The sequence below is a fragment of the Gopherus flavomarginatus genome, chromosome 2, assembly GCF_025201925.1.
Source record: "Gopherus flavomarginatus isolate rGopFla2 chromosome 2, rGopFla2.mat.asm, whole genome shotgun sequence".
Taxonomy (NCBI): domain Eukaryota; kingdom Metazoa; phylum Chordata; order Testudines; family Testudinidae; genus Gopherus; species Gopherus flavomarginatus.
In genome coordinates this window covers 4,655,233-4,675,277 of record NC_066618.1, presented here as the reverse complement: position 1 = coordinate 4,675,277, position 20,045 = coordinate 4,655,233, and the positions used below count along the sequence as shown (strand labels likewise).

Here is a 20,045-nt window from a genome sequence, read left to right as displayed (position 1 = left end):
CTAGACACCGTTGGGTGAGAAAAAACAGAGCGACCATCCGCACCCGGGTGAAAGGTGGAGATAGCTGCTAGGTGGACTCGCAACGACGATATGGCCAGACCTTGCCCTTTGAGGGACCAAATGTAGTCTAAGATGTCGGCTACCGAAACTTCCATAGGGCGGAGATTTCTCTCCACGCACCAACAGGAGAAGCGCTTCCATTTGGCCGAATATGTCGCTCTTGTGGACGGCTTCCTGCTGCCCAAGAGCACCTCCCTCACCGGCGTGGAGCAGCGCAGCTCAGAGCCAGTCAGCCACGCAGGAGCCACGCCGCTAGGTGCAGCGACTGCAGGTCCGGGTGACAGAGGGACCCGTGCTCCTGGGTAATCAGGTCCGGATGAAGGGGCAGGGGAACTGGGTCGGCTATGGTCAGGTCCAGCAGCATGGGGTACCAGTGCTGTCTGGGCCATGCCGGGGCTACCATGATCACGTGAGCCCTGTCCCTGCGCACCTTCAGGAGGACCCTGTGGACCAGAGGGAATGGGGGAAACGCATAGAACAGGTGGGTCGACCACTGGATGAGGAAGGCATCCGCTATCGACCCGGGCTCCCTGCCCTGAAAGGAGCAGAACGCTTGGCACTTCCTGTTCCCCTTGGACGCGAAGAGGTCCACCCGGGGATAACCCCACCTCCGGAAGATGGAGAGGGCGACGTCCGGGCGAAGGGACCACTCGTGTGACAGGAAGGATCTGCTCAATCGATCCGCCAGCGTGTTCCGTACTCCGGGGAGGAAGGAAGCCACGAGGTGAATGGAGTGGGCTACACAAAAGTCCCAGAGTCGTATCGCCTCGTGGCACAGGGAGGAGGATCTGGTGCCGCCCTGCTTGTTGATATAATACATGGTCGTCGTGTTGTCGGTGAACACCGCGACACAGCGACCCTGAAGCTGATGACAGAACATTTGACAAGCAAGGCGGACCGCTCTCAACTCCCGCATGTTGATGTGTAGCCCCACCTCCTCCTGGGACCACAGGCCCTGCGTCCTCAGGGTCCCTAGGTGGGCCCCCCAGCCTAGATCTGAGGCATCCGTTGTTAGGGACACCGAGGGCTGAGGTGGTTGGAAAGGGAGACCCGCACATAACACGGACTGGTCTAGCCACCAGCCGAGAGAATCTAATACCCTCTGGGGGATTGTGATTAACATATCTAGCGGCTGTCTTGTAGGCCTGTAATGATTGATGAGCCATAACTGGAGGGGCCTCATGCGGAGCCGAGCGTAATCGGTCACAAAGGTGCAAGCCGCCATGTGGCCTAACAGGGTTAGACATGTCCGCACTGACGTCAATGGGGCTGTCTGCAGTCGTTGAACGATCGCCGACAAGGCCTGGAAACGCTGCAATGGCAGCAAGGCCCTGCCCACAGTGGCGTCCAGGACGGCCCCGATGAATTCCACCCTCTGTGTGGGAATCAGGGTGGACTTGTCCATGTTTACCAAGAGGCCCAGAGTGGCGAACATGCCGGTGATCACGCGGACATGGCTGCAGACTTGTTGTTCCGACGTGCCCCGAATCAACCAATCGTCCAGATAAGGAAACACGTGGATACGATTGCGCCGAAGATGCGCCACAACAACTGCCATGCATTTTGTAAACACCCTCGGGACCGTGGACAGGCCAAATGGGAGGACTGCAAATTGATAATGAAGAGGCCCCACAACGAAGCGAAGGAAACGTCTGTGGCGTGGCCAAATGGCAATGTGAAAATACGCGTCCTGCATGTCGAGGGCGGCGTACCAGTCTCCCGGATCCAGGGATGGGATAATGGTCCCCAGGGATACCATGCGGAACTTCAACTTCACCAGGTACTTGTTGAGCTCTCGCAGGTCGAGGATAGGCCTGAGGCCCCCCTTGGCCTTGGGGATCAGAAAGTAGCGGGAATAAAACCCCTTGCCTTTCTCGTTCTCCGGCACCGCCTCTATAGCTCCTTTGCCGAGGAGCGTCTGCACCTCCTGTCGAAGGAATTGCTCGTGAGAGGGGTCCCTGAAGAGGGACGAGGAAGGGGGGCGGGAAGGAGGAAATGAAACAAACTGCAGGCGGTATCCCGTCTGCACCGTGCTTAAGACCCAGCGGTCCGACGTTATTTGGGACCACGCCGGGAGGAAAAACGAAAGGCGGTTGGAAAACGGGGGGGGAGGATCCACTGGGGAAACTGTTACTGCGCCCTCGGGCGCACCTTCAAAATGAAGGCTTAGGTCCAGGCGGGGGCTTAGAGGAGCCTTGGTTCTGCCCCCCTTGGTTCCCCGAATGCCTGCGCCTACCATTCCTGCCGCGGCGCCTGTTAAGGTCCTGCCGCTGGCGGAACTGGGAATACGGCCTGCGCTGTTGTTGTTGCTGTGGCCGGAAGGGTCTGCGTTGGGTCACGGGTGTGTGCATCCCGAGGGACCGCATAATGACTCTGTTATCTTTCAGACTCTTGAGTCTGGGGTCTGTCTTTTCAGAGAACAACCCTTGGCCTTCGAAAGGAAGGTCCTGTATAGTATGCTGGAGCTCCGGCGGAAGGCCGGAAACCTGCAGCCAGGAGATGCGACGCATCGTTACTCCCGACGCGAGGGTACGGGCAGCCGAGTCTGCAGCGTCCAAAGAGGCTTGCAAGGACGTGCGTGCGACCTTCTTGCCTTCATCCAAGATGGCCGTAAACTCTTGGCGAGCATCTTGTGGCAGCAGCTCCTTGAATTTGTCTGCTGCCACCCAGGAGTTGAAGGCGTATCTGCTCAGCAGGACTTGCTGGTTGGAGACCCTGAGCTGCAGCGCCCCAGCCAAGTACACCTTACGGCCGAGGAGGTCCATCCGCCTGGCCTCTCTGGATTTGGGGGCTGGAGCCTCCTGGCCATGACGCTCCTTATCGTTCACTGATTGAACCACCAGGGAACACGGAGTCGGGTGCACATGGAGGTACTCGTAGCCCTTAGAAGGAGCCATGTACTTCCTCTCGACGCCCTTCGCCGTAGGAGGGATGGAGGCCGGAGACTGCCAGATGGTGTTGGCGTTGGCCTGGATGGTTCGTATGAAGGGTAGGGCGACCCTGGTGGGAGCATCTGCTGAGAGGATGGTGACAATTGGATCCTCTATCTCCGAGACCTCCTCGGCTTGCAGACTCAGATTTTGAGCTACTCGCCTGAGGAGGTCTTGGTGCGCCCTGAGATCCAGCGGGGGGGGGCTGTTGGAGGAGGTACCAGCCACCGCTTCATCCGGGGAGGAGGATGAGGAGACCCCCGGCAAGAGAGTGTCTAACGGCGGGTCTCCTTCGGCCGTCGCCTCTGCCTCAGGGGCCAAAGCGGAGTCTTGTTGCTTGGACCCTTCCTCCCCATCCAGGGAGGGAGGGGGGCGAGACAACGAGGCTTCAGGTGCCCTGCGCTCCGCAGTCGCCGGCCTAGCAGGGAGCTGTTGGGGGCCCTGGGCCTGATGGTATGCCCAGGGTGTCCAGAATACCCATTGTTGCGGGCCTTGGTCCTGCTGTGGCGGATCGCTGAACAGCGCCGCCTGCCGGTCGGTGCCCAGCGCATACCCGCTGTCCGTTTGTGAAGATACGGACGGCTGTCTAGAGGGCCATGGCGGGGCTGACCCTGGATGGTAAGGGTCTGCGCGGGTCGGCACGGACGATCGTCTCGGTGCCGGGGACCGGTGCCGGGAGTCATATCGGTGCCGGGATCGGGACCGGGACCGGGTTCTGTCACGGTGCCGGGATCTGGACCGGTACCGGGCGCCGCTCCGGTGCCGGGATCGGGACCTGCCACCAGCTCGGTGCCGGGAGGTCGACCGGGACCGGGACCTGCCACCAGCTCGGTGCCGGGAGGTCGACCGGTGCGGCGAGTAACGTCGGGACCGGCTCCTGGAATCGCGGTGCCGGTATCGGCGGCTGGAGTCCGACCGCGATCGTCTTGATGTCGACCGGCGCTGCGAGTGCGACCGGTACCGCTGAGGGGAGCGGTGCCGGGACTGCGAGCGGCGGCGGGATCTGGAGCGACCGTGGCGTCGGGACCTGGATCGTAAACGTGAGTCCCGAGACGGTGCCGACATCATGGGCTTGCCTCTGGACACGACCCGCACCGGAGGTACCGGGGGTGGCAGCTGAGTGGGCTCAGTCAGGGCTATGAGGTCCCGAGCCGAGGCGAAGGTCTCCGGTGTGGATGGGACCACTATCTCAACCCCAGATCTCATGGGGGAGCTCGGCGGCACCGGACTCGACGGACCTGCCGGGCCCGGAGTCGACGGTGCCGCGGCCGATGTTGAGGCCGGGCGCTCCAGTCGGGTCTGCCTGGCCGGAGTAGCAGACTTCGACGGCCTTGGCTCTGTCCCCGGTGCCGGGGAGTCTTCTCGGTGCCGGCGCGATCCGGTGCCGGCGCTGAGATCACGGCCTGCGAAGCCGCCGGGTCAAGTGCCACCTCCATAAGGAGAGTTCGGAGTCTTTGATCCCTCTCCTTCTTTGTCCTTGGCTTAAAAGCCTTGCAGATGCGGCACTTGTCGGATCTGTGCGATTCCCCCAGGCACTTCAGGCACGCGTCGTGGGGATCGCTAGTAGGCATGGGCTTCTTCTTGCAGGCCGCACACTGCTTGAAGCCCGGCGAACCAGGCATGAGCCCGGTGCCGGGTGCCGGGAAGGGCTAAGCCCCCGGCGAAGAACTATTTACAAACTACTTAACTTAACTACTACTATCTACGCTTAATCTAATTAACAACTACAATAGTACTAGAGATAAACGATAGATAACGAGGAGAGCTAGGGACGTGGAGGACAGCTATGCCGCGCTCCACAGTTCCAACGACCGACACGGCGGTAAGAAGGAACTGAGGAGCGGGCGGGCCGGCAGAGATATATATTGGGCGCCATGGCGGCGCCACTCCAGGGGGCGAACTGCCGGCCCACTGGAGTTGCTAGGGTAAAAAGTTTCCGACGAACGTGCACGCGCGGCGCGCACACCTAACTGGAATGGATGTGAGCAATCACTCGAAGAAGAACGCATATAACGCGATCATAAGTTGGCTCCCCTTTAAGGCCTAATGCCAGCGGTCCCTGATGCCATGACGCCTGCTGGGACATTGATGTGCCCCTACCTAGTGTCCAGCAGGGGAGAGAAGCTGCGGCCCCGCGCCTGCCGGGGACACAGAACTCCCGAGGCTGCGGGCACCAGTGCTCACTGTCCCCAACAGGCGCGGGGCCACGGCTTCTCTCCCCTGCTGGGCACTAGGGGCACTATGTGGCGCACATCAATGCACCGCGTTGGGGACCACTGACTTAAACCCACCGGCTTGATACCCTGCTATACCGCGACCTCGCATTTATCACAATGGAATTTTTTGGACCCCAAACATCACGTTATAGCAGGGTTTCACTGTAGTTGAAAGCAGCTATCAACTCCCTGCTCATTCTTCTCTTCTGCAGACTAAATAATCCCAGTTCCCTCAGCCTCTCCTCATAAGTCATGTGCTCCAGCCCCCTAATCACTTTTGTTGCCCTCCACTGGACTTTCCAATTTTTCCACATCCTTCTTGTAGTGTGGGGGCCAAAACTGGACACAGTACTCCAGATGAGGCCTCACCAATGTTGAATAGAGGGGAACGATCATGTCCATCGATCTGCTGACAATGCCCCTACTTATACAGCCCAAAATGCCGTTAGCCTTCTTGGCAACAAGGGCACACTGACTCATATCCAGCTTCCCGTCAACTGTAACCCCTAGGTCCTTTTCTGCAGAACTGCTGCCTAGCCACTCAGTCCCTAGTCTGAAGCAGTGCATGGGATTCTTCCGTCCTAAGTGCAGGACTCTGCACTTGTCCTTGTTGAACCTCAGATTTCTTTTGGCCTATTTCGCTAATTTCTCTAGGTCCCTCTGTATCTTATCCCTACCTTCCAGCATATCTACCACTCCTCCCAGTTTAGTGTCATTTGCAAACTTCCCGAGGGTGCAATCCACACCATCCTACAGATCATTAATGAAGATATCGAACAAAAATGGCCCCAGGACCGACCCTTGGGGCGCACCGCTTCATACCAGCTGCTGACTAGACATGGAGCCGTTGATCACTACCCGTTGAGCCCGACAATCTAGCCAGCTTTTTATCCACCTTATAGTCCATTCATCCAGTCCATACTACTTTAACTTGCTGGCAAGAATACTATGGGAGACGGTATCAAAAGCTTTGCTAAAGTCAAGGAATAACATGTCCACTGCTTTCTCCTCATCCACAGAGCCAGTTATCTCCTCAAAGAAGGCAATTAGGTTAGTCAGGCATGATTTGCCCTCGGTGAATCTATGCTGACTGTTCCTGATCACTTTCCTCAAAGTGCTTCAAGACTGATTCCTTGAGGACCTGCTCCATGATTTTTCCAGGGACCAAAGTGAGGCTGACTAGCCTATAGTTCCCCAGATCCTCCTCCTTCCCTTTTTTAAAAGATGGGCACTACATTAGCCTTTTTCCAGTCATCCAGGACCTTGTCTGATTGCCATGAGTTTTTAAAGATACTGGCCAACAGCTCTGCAATCACATCCGCCAACTCCTTTAGCACCCTAGGACACAGTGCATCTGGCCCCATGGACTTGTGCTCTTCCAGCTTTTCTAAATAGTCCTGAACCACTTTTCTCCACAGAGGGCTGGTCACCTCCCCTTCATACTGTGCTGCCAGTCTGGGACCAACCGACACTGCTTTCAAAATTCTCCAGCCTCGGGTGCATGCAGCAAATGTGTACTCACCCTGGAGTATGTGTAGGGACCAGCACTTGAAAACGGGAGCGTTCAATTACAGAGAGTTTAGAGGCAGAAGGGACTGCCTGATCATCTAGTCTGACCTCCTGTATTGACTGCCCCTCACACAACTCTCTGCCAGCAGCTCGTATACCAAGTGGATCCCACTTCTGCACCTCCACTGACTGCAGCTGGGACAGTATCCTTCTCAACAGACATGACCCAGCCTGCTCAGGGCTTTATGGGTCAAAAACTCTTTCCCCATCTGTGACGTTATTGACATGAACTGGGACCATACAGATCATTGTTGCAACCAAGGTCCCGTTGTGGCACCAAATCTGTTACAAAGGGGGTCAAATAAGGTGTTTAACACAAGATTATGGTTTGCTGGTTATGATTATGCTATCTGTATGTGTGTATTGTTTTTGTAGTTGAACTTATGAATATTGGATCTATATTGTCTATTTCAAATTTGTGCTGTGCTCCTGGGTGACACCCCAGACAAGTTGGTGTCAGCACTGCCTAGCCTGCTTGATGGCCCATTAAGGACCATCAGCTATACAACTGACCCACTGAGAGAAGGCAGATACTTGGGACTCAAGATGTGCAGGGACATGCCTACAGACAGAACTCTGAGGTTTTTCCATGCCACGTGATGGACAACTTGTCTTTGGGACAAAGAAAGCAGAGACCACATGGCAAGAGAGACTATAAAAAGCTGCTCAGCTCCTCCATCTGGTCTTCAATCCTGCTTCTTACCTCTGGAGGAACTTTGCTACAAACGAAAACTCTACACAAAGGACTGATGACCCATCCCAGCTGTGGATGTTCCAGAGTCTTGATTTGAACCTGCAGTTTATTCTATCACTGCTACAAGACTGAACCAAGAACTTTGGACTCAATTACATACAGTAATGGCATTTAACCAATTCTAGCTCTCATCTATATCTTTTTTCTTTTATGAATAATCCTTTAGATTCTAGAGGATTGGCAACAGTGTTATTTGTGGGTAAGATCTGATCTATATATTGACCTGAGTCTGGGGCTTGGTCCTCTGGGATTGAGAACCTTTTTTCTTTTACTGGGGTTTTGATTTTCATAACCATTCATCCCCACAACAAGTGGCACTGGTGGTGATACTGGGAAACTGGAGTGTCTAAGGGAATTGCTTGTATGATGTGTGGTTAGCCAGTGGGGTAAAAACAAAGTCCTCTGTGTCTGGCTGGTTTGGTTTGCCTTAGGAGGTGGAAAAACCCCAACTTTGGGCTGTAACTGCCCTGCTTTAAGCAAGTTGTCCTAAATTGGCACTCTCAGTTGGGTCTCACCAGAACCAGCATTGTTACACCATCAACCTCCACCTGGAACTCAGCAGGCAGCCACTGTGGATCCCAGAGCACTGGTGTCATGGGCTCTCCAAAGATACAAGGCTGGATAAGCTGCTGCTGAACTCTGTGCCAGCTTCAGTTTACAGATGATTTAAAGGCACAGAGCCACATAGAGGGAGGGCAAAGCCCTTGGATTCTAAATATCTAGCTTTAAAAAAATACCTCCTTCACACTACCAAGACATTTTTAGACGCTATTTCTGTTGGACCAACGGGAAGGTTATTTCTTTCACTTCCCCTGTTTGTTCATTAGCAGAACCAATGTTATTCCTAGAGCTACGCAGACATTAATGAAAACTGCGCACACTAACGTGACAAGGGCATGACACGGCCCAGACAGGCTCAAAATGGCTCTGTCAGGTTAAAAAGGCATTTTTAAAAACAAGGAGACAGATCTTCAGCTGATGTCACTGGAGCCTTACTCCAATGATTTTAATGATGCTAAAGCGGGGGTTCTCAAACTGGGGGTTGGGACCCCTCAGGGGGTCATGAGGTTATTACATGGGGGGGGTGTCGTGAGCTGTCAGCCTCCACTACAAATCCCACTTTGCCTCCAACATTTCTAATGGTGTTAAATACATTAAAAAGTGTTTTTCATTTATAAGGGGTGGGGGGGGGAGGGAAGAGTTGCATTCAGAGGCTTGCTGTGTGGAAGGGGTCACCAGTGCAAAAGTTTGAGAACCATTGTGCTAAGCCAATCTACAGCAGCTGAGGAAGGACTTTAAATGTCTGATTATTAACACTCTTGGACTATTAACATTGAAAAAAATTGACAATGCTGTTTGCTATTCATGATTTTTGCACTTCTTTTAGCTTGGATAATGAATTAAGCAGTCCGTTCACTTTCCAGTGAAGGATGGTGCAGTGTTTCGGTTGAAGACAATGCAAGGGGAGGTCTGAACGTAAACCACTTTTCCAATGGAATTTTAAAAACATTTCACAGAAACGTTGCTCTAGAGCCATTCCCAAGGCATCATTTTAATAGGGACAGGCTGATCTGCATGTGGCCCTGCTGCCCTCGACAGAATAGCATCAGAACTGTCCAAATGTGTGTCACAGGCCCTGTACTGCTACCAGCAAAACATCCCACCCACAGTTCACATGGTGAAGACCCGTACTTTGGAGCAGGAGGAACTAAGCTTGATCACCACTTTTTCCAGAGAACTGCTGGGGAGCCAGCGTGTACAGCACAGGATCATCACCAGCTGCCTACAGACTTCTCCCATTGCACTTCTGATCAATGGGGAAAGCAAGAGAAAGACAAGTTCACATTGAACTTTGAAGAGTACTGATGTCAGTGAACATTACTCAACCGAAGTGAGCAAGACCACAGAGCATTTGCAGCTTTACTGCACAGTTTGGCATAGCAAACCCGAGTCTTGGGAGAAGGAAGGTTGCATCCTCCAGAATCCACCCCCTTAGGATCCTGCATCAGTTCAAACTGTACTTCTCAGAAGGTCTGAGCATGATTCCCTTGGGCTTGACAGCAACACGCCCCAAGGGGTTCAGGATGAGAGAGTCTGATCCCCCACAGGCCATCTTTCCTCTCCCTCCCAGGTCTGTTATCTTTATGTTAGTCCAGCTTAGCTGAAACTTACCTAGTAGCAGGAATTTCCTACTGTCCCCATAGAGCTGTCTCAGGTTGATGCAGAATTCGTGTATTGAAGCCCCATTGCGATATTCGTGCAGGAGCATTGCAAACTGCTGGATCTCTTGGGAAGAGAGTTTGGTTCTTAGCTAAGGAGAAGAAGCACAAGGCATGATTTGACCTCATTTCTAATAGTGGAGAAGCCACGGCTAGTGAGGAACAAAACATTCAATGGGCTCTGTTAAAAACAGCAAGTAAGGGTCACTCAGTGGCGGACAAAGCAGGGACTGACACTCTCCTAACATAAACTGACTGTTTAATCACCTTAATGACTCAGCCCATGTCGTTGTTGGCAAAAGGGAGACAACATTGTAAGAAATCCACCCTCAAGCAGCACGGGGGTTAACCTAGAAATGCTGTTCCATCTTAGGGAGCTCAAGCTAATCAGTGTCTAGGCTGACTATAAGTAGGTGTTTAAGAAACAGGACCTAAGGCCCAAGTAGCAGGGTGGGGTCTTGAGACTTTGCCCATTTGTCTTTGCAAAGCCACCAATATCCCTCTGACATCACCAAAACCCAGCAGAAACAGCCCTCGTGCACCCACCTTCCCAAACACACACCAAAGTCCTCTGGCTGACAGCCGAGTTTTCCTACAGGCTCCACTCAGTACTGCTCAGTGCATCCACCAGAAAGGATGTGGCAGCTGCAGGCCATGGCGATAGCCAGATGCACTCCAGAGGAATCAGCTTGAGAGCAACACCATAGGCAACTGCAGCCAGGAACTACACTCTGAGCATCAATCACCTGGTGTGTATAGGTACTAACAGCAACAGCAATTCATATTTTGCAAACTGTACCTAGTTCGTAGGCGAAAAACCCATTGCTCACAAAGAGACTCTCAGAAAGGAGGCAACCGATTAATATACTTTGTTTAAATCCTTTTTAGGTTATTTCTAACCCTATTAATTCAGTGACCAACTTCAGTGATTGCTCCTACAATTGTGCGCCAAATGTCAGTTTAATAGCATGCTCTACGATCCTACCCATTCTGGCAGCATCACCACTTAAGCATTGTGCATCACAGGAATCAGGGAGCTTTTATCAAGACTGTTCTCATTCACAAGAGCCTTTGCTAGAAGGAGGGAGGGAGTAGCCCTGGGAAACTGTGCTCAAATCATTTGCTCCCAGAGCCAGCTTATGTTCAAACCCCATTTAGGTCCAAGTGGAAATTAGCTTGATGGCATCTAGCCAGAATCCCTACAATTTCTAAGTGACCATGAAGCAATGTTATACTAGAGAATAAAACAAACCAAGGTCGTTTATAGGACTGATGCCATCAGAGCTTGCCATGGGGGTCTGACTCCATGCTACGGACACAAATGCATTCCCAAGAATGCTGGCCTGGCTGACACTACCGTAAAGAGATCACGTCACCCTGCACGCACAGCCACTCTTTGCTACGAACAGACAGCGCCTGGCCTCTGATGCAGACATTCCTACCGTCATCATGTAGTCCTGGAGCAGCTCCGTTGCTGTGGTGCTCAGCTCACTTTCACTGACCGTCTTAACGTGTGGAGACTGAGGCGTCGAGAAGGAAGAAGGCGAGTTGCCGCCTGTATCCGAGGATTCCGGAAAGGAGCTGAAATGCAATGGATCTGTGAGCCACCTTGAGAGCGCCATTACTGTCTAGCAGAGACACACTGGAAGAGTGTCCTGGGGAAACTCATTTTAGCTGAGGCTGTCTTCCTGTATCGGAAGGATCCTGGGGACTTGGATAAGGTGTTAGGCCCCCACCAGATTTAGCCAGCTCAGAGGGAAGAGTTATGAGACAACTCTTGTACCCAACTGCTACGTGGGAGGGAAGCATATTCCATGGCAGAGGTGGCCAAACTATGGCTCGCGGGACCATCCTGCCTAGCCTTTGAGCTCCCAGCCGGAGAGGCTAGCCCATGGCCTCTCCTGCGCAGCCTCAGCTTGCCATGCCACCAGTGCTCTGGGCAGCAGGGCTGCAAGCTGCTGCCGGGCAGTGCAGCTGTGAGAGCCGCCAGGGTGTTAAATTGCTCCCTGTAGGAATGTGCTACTTACGGAGCACCAGGACTAGCTGCTGTAAGTAGTACACAGTGAGTATAGGGAGCAATACAATACACTACACCTGGCTAGGGAAGGCTGTGCCTCCCCCAACAGCCTGGCCCCTGCCCCCCTCAGAACCACCGACCCATCCAAACACCCCCTGCTCCTTGTCCCCTGACCACCTCTGCCCCAGAACCCCACCCCCATCCAACCCCCCTGCTCCTGTCCTCTGACTCCCCCATCCCCTCGCCACACCCCTGCCCCCTGACAGGCCCCCCCAGGGCCCTAACCCCAGCCAGCCGCCCCTGTTCCCTGCCCCCCGGAACCCCTGCCCCTTATCCAACCCCCCCACTCCCTGCCCCCTTACCATGCCGTTCAGAGCACCTGGACTGGCATCCGTAAGTAGTACACTGTAAGTAGCACATTCCTACAGGGAGCAATTTAATACACTACACCTGCCCTCCATACACTTTCAAAACCACGATGTGGCCCTCAGGCCAAAGTTTGCCCACCCCTGTTCTATGGACTTCTCTGGAATACTGTACTAAATGTAGCTAAAAAGCAAGGGAATTTGAGCAGGCAGGGACAGAGGGCTATATAGACAGCTATATCACTGTCAAGTATTCCAGCTGTAATTATCAAAAGACATTCAGTGTGTGTATCATAAAATTTCTCCCTTTTAGACTGTAAACCCGATGTCAGGGCTATATAAATAAGCTATCATCCATCTAAACCAAAGCACTGCCTTCCAGAACACGTACGATCAACTTACAAAGTGCTTGCTTCTGTTTCGTAAGATTCTTTAATGTCCACTTTTGTTGAAGAATCATCTGCAAGGAAGATATTCCGGTCAAGAGATTTACAGTCACGAACGCTGTCTATTTCCTAACCTGCTAGTCATAGACACGGCTAGTTCCAATCTGAGTGTCCAGGGCTAGAGTATGAAAAATAAGACCTACAGAACAGGGGTCGAGTGGGGGAGGGAGTCTTCTGTCACTTAAACAGTATCAGGCGGCCAAGAGCAGGACAATGCTGAATTGCAAAGCACCACTTTATTAAACTGCCTCCACTGATTAAAAAGGAAACAAAAATACAGAACGTCTGTGGAAAGGTGCAGGACAGCTACCATGTTTCAATCTCCTACGGCCCTGCATGCCCCGCAGCTATGGGAAAGCGACAGATCCAACTGATGATGATCAGGGAGGAGATAGTTCTTTGGGCCATTCAACTCCACACAAAGGTTAGATCAGGGCCGCAGCTGTCACGAAGCTGGTGGCATCTGAGATGCATTGCCCACTCGCAGTTCACAATACATTCAGTAGTAAGACAGGGCCCCAGGAAGCCCTGTGGTTATTAAGGTCTCTGTTTGGATCCAGTTTCTCCGTCACAGAACCAGGAGTGTGAACAGGGAAGGGAAGCATAGGGTATTGCTACACCAAGTGCTGTGGTTCATATGACAGCCTGAGGCAGAGCAAGCCTGGGTTGTAAGGGGGAGGGCGGAGGGGTGGATTCTCCCTAAAGTGAAAGGAAATAGCATTTGACATACCACTGTGTAGGGACATATGGCGCGTTGGTGTGGAGGCCCCATCAAATATTGCTCTATCTAAGAAGTCTATTGTGGACTCAGTGTAAACAATCTGGAAGACTTGGCTGAGAAGTGAGCAGAGTTCCTCTGCAGTTACCTGGGAATGGAGAGAGAGAAAGAAGGGTCAGTCTGGGAGGTTATGGTGCAAGATGCCCTCAAAAGAGACAGCACTTGCTTCTGTTCATTCCCCAAAGGAGCTGCACCACAGGGCACACTCAGATGTATCCCCACCTGTATTTATAAGGGCACTACATCACCATTAAATAGAGAGAACCCCATGGTTCCAGAATTGGGGGCGCCTCCTACTGCAGCCACCGGACAGTTTACTCAGGACACTGCAGACCGGAGGAGCCTGTTCAGGGGATTTCAGTACCTGTGCTAGTAAAAAGGCTTGGTAAAGAAGAAACCCTGGAATGTGAGCACAGTCATGTGTGCTCAATTCTGTTATTTTATACCCCAGGATGGTCTCCAATTTTTGAAGACTGACAGATTTCATGCAACCCAGATACACTCATCTGTTTCACAGATCTAACCTGAGGCCATATGATGGTAGGAATGTGGCGCATATTGAAAAACTGAATATTCAAGTATCCCTAAGTACCTCATGGTCTTATTTCTATAACCTTGTCCTACTCTCCCACTCAGCCCACTGGGTTTGCAGCTACCATCCCACATCTGTCACACGTTATCTTAGACTGTAAATGTTTTAGGACAGCAACCTGTGCCCCTCTGCACAGCCCTAGCACCCCTCTGGGAGCTGTACAAATAACAGAGTTTAAGACATAGGAGAGCAAAACCTCTGCCCTTTAGGCAGTGGATTTATGCTGTGGCTGTTGCTCACCCTCTCTTTTTCCTGGGCAAGAGGAGATTACGAGAGAACAACCTCACGGCGTATCATTAAGCCCTCTTAGCGGCAAGCTCAGCAGCACTGTAAGGGTGCAGTGGCCAAGCAGCTGCTTTCCCAGATTCCTGACTGCAGACGTGTGAGCTGGGCAGCAGACAGCATCTGCAAGAAAGAGCTGTTCTCTAGTGCATTTGAATTAGACTGTGAAGCTTGAGATGGGGACCACATTTCCTTATTTGTACAGTGCCTAACACACCGATGAAGCCTTAATAATTCATTGAATAAATAGGTTATATACTATTCTTGCCTGCCAAGCTTACCCATCGCAAGTTACTACAGGAGCAACTTATAGTTCACATCGGGATGGATTCTGATCTCATGTTACACAACTCCTGTGAAGTCAGTGGAGTAACTATAGCTTTGTGTGTAGTAACTGAGGGCCGGAGCAAGCGATTTATTGACACAGAATAATCCCATGCAGCCTTCCTGCTATTCGATTGGACAGGTAGCAGCAGCAATGCATACCAAAGAGCTATTGTTCCATGGAATCTTGACTGAAGTTACAACATCAGGACTCAAAATTAAGACCATCTGGATCTACAAGGTAATTAAGTCTCACTTTGTTCTCTGTAGCCAGGACCACCAAACAACAAGCTTCGACAGGTACCACTCCACTCTCAGACAACGATCCTGAAGTAAGTGCTTTGGAGCTTTCTGCACAAAGACTCTGGCTTGGGGAAATTCCAGGGTCCTGAGCTGAGAAACAGAGAAGCTATTAATGAACAGTGAGAGGAAAGGAGAGGAGGGGATATGGAAGTGATTAGCTCACTGATTAAGACCGAGGCATTGCATGTGGCCAACTGCCATCCTGACTGGATTCCCATTGTTTGGGACAGAAGGAGTTTGTTTTTCAAATGCACTATCCCCTCACGTTTGTGGCCTGTGATTCGCCAGCATTTCCTCCATCTTTAGGAATAGGTTTGAGACAGCAACACAGTTCTGTTCCCCACTCTCATTCTGGAGTTTGGCAACCAACTTGTCAGTTTGGCAATTCAATCCATTCAGAGCAAATCAGATTTTGCCAGTTGAAAAGTGTAAATTGACCAAGTTTTGCCACTGTAGTTCCCATTCCTGTATTTTGTAAGAAATTTCAATTAGGATCAGCCAAATACGGTACATGGGCTAAGCTGCTTTGACTATTTTTCATGTCAGCTACAGCTGAGCTTAACTGGCCCATTATACTGTGAGAACGAAGGAATAATTCCATGTCTTCCTAAGCCCCTCTATACCATGTGCTTACAGTAAAGTGTCCTGTAAGAGTGCAAGGAAGGCTGAGTGAATTAAACCTAGAGTCAACTCAGTCAGGCTATGGGAACTGCAAAGCTGCCAGAGAAGGAAGGCAATAGTCAGTGGCAAGAAGAAGAAAGCTCCCTCTTGTGGAGCAGCAGTAGCTAGTGTAGAACATGGATCAAGGCCTCAGATCCACGCATTGTATAAAACAGAAAAATGTTCAGATTATGAGGCTCTCATTCAGTGAAGGGTTCTGACAACTTCATGTATCACTAGCTTCACAGTTGTGGTTTAAGCAGCTGCAAGAACCCACCAGTAGAGTTACAGCCTCATCATTGAGATATTCATTTATTCTCTATATTGCCCATCTCGGTCAAAACAACAAATCGCTGCCATTAGATTCACCAGGAAGAAAAGTATCAGCTCCCAGAAACAATTACACCAAAAGATGCATTTAAATGTAGTAACCAGACCTGACGGAGAGATTCCTGAGCAGTTCCTGCCTTTTACAGCAGTCTTGCATGCGAATTCAGAATGAACATGCAATGCACGCATTTCTCCTTAATGCTAAATGAGACCTGGGATGTCGATTCTAACTGAAGTGCACTGTATAGAGCACATTTGCCACATCAGCGAGGTGAGCACTTCTAGGGAGCGACATCTGCAAGGAGTTTGGACACACTGCTGTAGTAGTTATTAGAAGCAAAAATCTTTCAAAACAGCCTTCTAATAGGAGGAGTGAGGGGGGAGGGAAACAATTTAACTCGTTTATGAATGGGATTATATGGCAGGGTTGGCTGTGACAGCAGGAAATCCCTTCCAGCCTTATGTTCCTATGTTAAAGAAAACCACAAACAAACACGCACCAGTTCTAGCCAAACTTACTGGTGCTTCTGAATGGATGAAATATCTTGTTCACATGCACTGGGAAAATTAATGGCTGTTCCCATTCACTAAGCCGATCTGAGCGCGAAGAGCCTTAAATTGGGTGTAAGCATGACGTATGTCCACTGTAAGGTTCCTTTACGCCACCAGAGAGGTGTAAGAAGGCCTCAGTGTAAATGAGACTCAGGCCCTTAGACTCCAAAATCGGAGAACAGATGCAACCTGCATTGCAATCCCTGTTCTCAACCTACCTGTTTTCAGCACTACCAGGTGTGAGGAGTCATCGCGGATGTATGACACAGATGCGATGTCATGGATGGGGACCCTGAGTATGATATCCTCTCCATCCCGCCACACCAGCTTGACGTTGTAGGCAGACAGACTAATCACAGCATCATGTTCCTGGGTCAGCTGCCCTGGAAGCTGATGTGCCCTCTACAAACAAAAAAAGGTAGAGTCATTTCCTGTTTCATTACCCTCAGGCGATCACAATGGCATTACATCTCCCCGAGGAGGGGAACACCCACACACCACCCATCTGCAGTTCACATTTCCTGGGCACCTGGTAATTGGTCACGTACAAATCACCTTCATATTAAAATACAAGGACTAAGATCATTTGAGAATAGGAACCAACACGATACGCATTTCAAACAATCCCACAATAACCTTCTTTGCTTAAGGTTAGTAGCAATGGGGCTAGCTCAGTGGTTTGAGCATTGACCTGCTAAACCCAGGGTTGTGAGTTCAATCCTTGAGGAGGCCAGTCAGGGATCTGGGGCAAAAATCTGTCTGGGGACAGGTCCTGCTTTGTGCAGAGGGTTGGACTAGATGATCTCCTGAGGTCCCTTCCAACCCTGACATTCTATGATCTACCCCTGCATTACATCGCATCCTAGTTCTTGGGCTGCAAGACTTCTCAGAAAAGGATCAAGACTTTAACCTCACTGCCCAGCAGCATCCATATCTATGTGCAAATATTGACTAAGAACAGTAGCAACTGTAGAGCTAGTATAGTTCATTCAGCAAGGGCTCGGGATACAGCGCTGGAATGGACTGGTACCCACCTTTGCATTGTCTATTAAATGCAATATTTCAGTACGACTGGAGGGATTCAGGTACCCTGGGATGGATGTTAGTTGGCCTAAATACTGAGAAGAAAAAAAAGAAAAGAAAAAAAGTTGATTACCATGTGATACATAAACCGACACATTGAAATCCTTCCATCTGTACTCACAGAAATTGGGATAAACTGAAAGAAAAACACATAGTTGGAAATAACTTCTTGGGCCTGGTCTGGAGAGAAATATTGCCTGGTTGTTGCCTGAATGCCACCTTTAGTAGTCACCTGAAACCTACTCACGACAGAAGACAATGATGAAGCTACTCAAGGTGGTCACGATTTATACAGCTGACTTCTAGGAGCTGAAATTCTGCCTCTTTCTGCTGGTCAAAAGGTGAGCATCTAAGTCTAGTGGACAGCGGTTTTCAAACTTTTTAGTTTTCATACCCCTTCCCGAATAACGTAGTCTGCCACATACCCCTACTAGAGATAGGTATAGTTTGACTCTATGATTAGACTGCCAAGTCTTACTAAATAAAATAGGTTGTCTGCCATTATAGGCTTTTTCTCACATACCTCCCAATGACAGCTCATGTACCCCAGTTTGAAAAACAAAAAACATTCCTGACAGCTGTCGTTCTCCAGCAAGCATCAACTTCCTTCCAACTAGATTTCTGTATGGTCAGATTATACAATATTCTATTTAGCATCTTTCATACGGGCTGTATCCCAAAGGCTTTACATGAGTTAAATATAGTTACAGAATTAACGAGTGACCAGAAATAGATCATTTTCAGCTGAAATGTCAGAGCAGACAGTCAATGAGGGGGAAAATACACAAGAGGGCTGTTCCAGATGGCAGGAGCTGCAGAGAAAAGTCTTGTATTATGAGTGCTGAGATCACGTAAAGGGACGCTGACACACAGTTCATTAGGTCCGCCAGAGGAAGCCCCCTAGGGATTTGAAATTTTGAACTTGACCCTAAAATGAAGGGGGAGCCACTGGAGCGAGGCTGCTGTGCTCCTTCGCGTTCCCTGTGTCCACTGCACCCATCGCTGAGGAGCTACAACACGCATGGAGACAGAAGTCGATCATCACAATTCACGGATACACTGGCATCTCCATATCAGCAGCTTTCCCCCTTGAAGAGATGCACAGAGAGAAGAGCGGAGAGCTGTGCGAGTGAATTCACGTAGGATTTCAAATGCAATTTAATGCCCAGGATCCTATTCTGCAATGTGCATTGCAGCAACCTAATCGACCAAACCATTTACTGAACCTGGCCACGAATTCGACAGGAGGAGGCAGGTGAAAGGTGAATGAAAGACGGCTCCCCCTCCGGCCCAAAAGAGTTACCTTGACTTCCTTTTCAATGTAGTCATTCAACAATATGTCTGGTTCAACTCGATCAGGCAAGGACAGCAGTACTGTATGAAGAGGTCGTCTTTCCGTAACCTTTTCCTGGGCCTTTTTATCCCGACCCTTTTCGCCTTTCAGGAAGACACGTTTGAAAGGGGACACTATTCCAGGCTGCTGGCAGAGACAGAAAGAGTGGCGAGTTAGGGTTATGTTCGGCATGATGTAGAATTAATGCACATGGCTGAGTCTTGTTAAAAGCAAGGCAGAGAGTTTGAGGTGAATCAACTACCGAGCAACGAAAGGGAGTCAGAATCCACGAGCAGTACAACAGTGGACTGTGCAAGCTCTGTCTCACTGTGCCAAGCAGTGAGTATAAGCATCCCAGCTCCTGGTGCCACTGTCTCTCTCCTGAAAGGGCTCATTATGCGCCTGATGGGCTGCATGGGATTATTCTGTGTAAATAACTAGCTTGCCCCGGCCCTCTGTTACTTACGCATAAAGCTATAGTTACTCCAGTGACTTCACAGTGTTGCATGAAGCCCATGATAATTCCACCATCAAACCGTGAACACTTCTCCAGTGGCCTGGTCCATGTCAAGGCTAGTGTTCCACTTTTGCAAGAAGCTTCTCCCAAGAGTGCAGTTTCCCGAGTTTCCACCTCTTTCTCTCTCCCACACACCTTACTGACCACCACAGTTCTGTGCGGTGATACCCATCAACTCCACAACAGCCAAAAAAAAATGGATCAGGATAAATGTTTACTGAACTGCCCAGAACATAACCATCAGCAAAATGAATATAAGACAGACCAAATTACAGTGTGGCTTTAAAGCTCTGGATCAAATCTAAGACTTTATTGCCAATCATAGAACCACAGCGTTAGAAGGGTCCCCAAGGGTCGTCTAGTCCAGGGGTTCTCAAACTTCATTGCACCATGATCCCTCTCTGAATTTTAGTTCTATCCTCCAAAGTACTGGCAACTCTCCCACCCCACCCCAGCTTTGTCTCATCTGCAAACTTGATTAGTACGCTCTGTGCCTACATCCAGGTCATTAATAAAGATGTTAAACACCGGACCCAGAACAGATCCCTGTAGAACCTCATTTGAAATCTCCCTCCAGTCTGGTAACATTCCATTAACAGTTACTCTGTTTGTGGTTGTTTAACCAATTATGTATCCATTTAACGGTAGTTCTGTCCAGACTGCATTTCTCCAGCTTATTTATCAGAATGTCAAGTGGGACTATGTCAAAAGCCTT

At 50.4% G+C, this 20,045-nt stretch overlaps 1 protein-coding gene across 11 annotated transcripts in view; it reads right to left on the bottom strand.

The window, feature by feature from the left end:
• CCM2 (CCM2 scaffold protein) overlaps nucleotides 1-20,045 on the bottom strand; it is a 69,667-nt gene that overhangs the window by 9,745 nt on the left and 39,877 nt on the right. For 6 of the 11 annotated variants that reach the window (XM_050942655.1, XM_050942654.1, XM_050942661.1 and 3 more), the window contains 8 exons: nucleotides 18,784-18,960; nucleotides 17,432-17,515; nucleotides 16,616-16,799; nucleotides 14,809-14,945; nucleotides 13,307-13,442; nucleotides 12,533-12,590; nucleotides 11,191-11,329; nucleotides 9,702-9,840 (listed from right to left, as the gene is read on the bottom strand). In XM_050942655.1, coding sequence (XP_050798612.1) covers nucleotides 9,702-9,840; nucleotides 11,191-11,329; nucleotides 12,533-12,590; nucleotides 13,307-13,442; nucleotides 14,809-14,945; nucleotides 16,616-16,799; nucleotides 17,432-17,515; nucleotides 18,784-18,960 — 1,054 coding nt within the window. The remainder of the gene's footprint in view (nucleotides 1-9,701; nucleotides 9,841-11,190; nucleotides 11,330-12,532; nucleotides 12,591-13,306; nucleotides 13,443-14,808; nucleotides 14,946-16,615; nucleotides 16,800-17,431; nucleotides 17,516-18,783; nucleotides 18,961-20,045) is intronic. The other 5 variants (XM_050942656.1, XM_050942662.1, XM_050942653.1 and 2 more) reach the window with 1 other exon arrangement.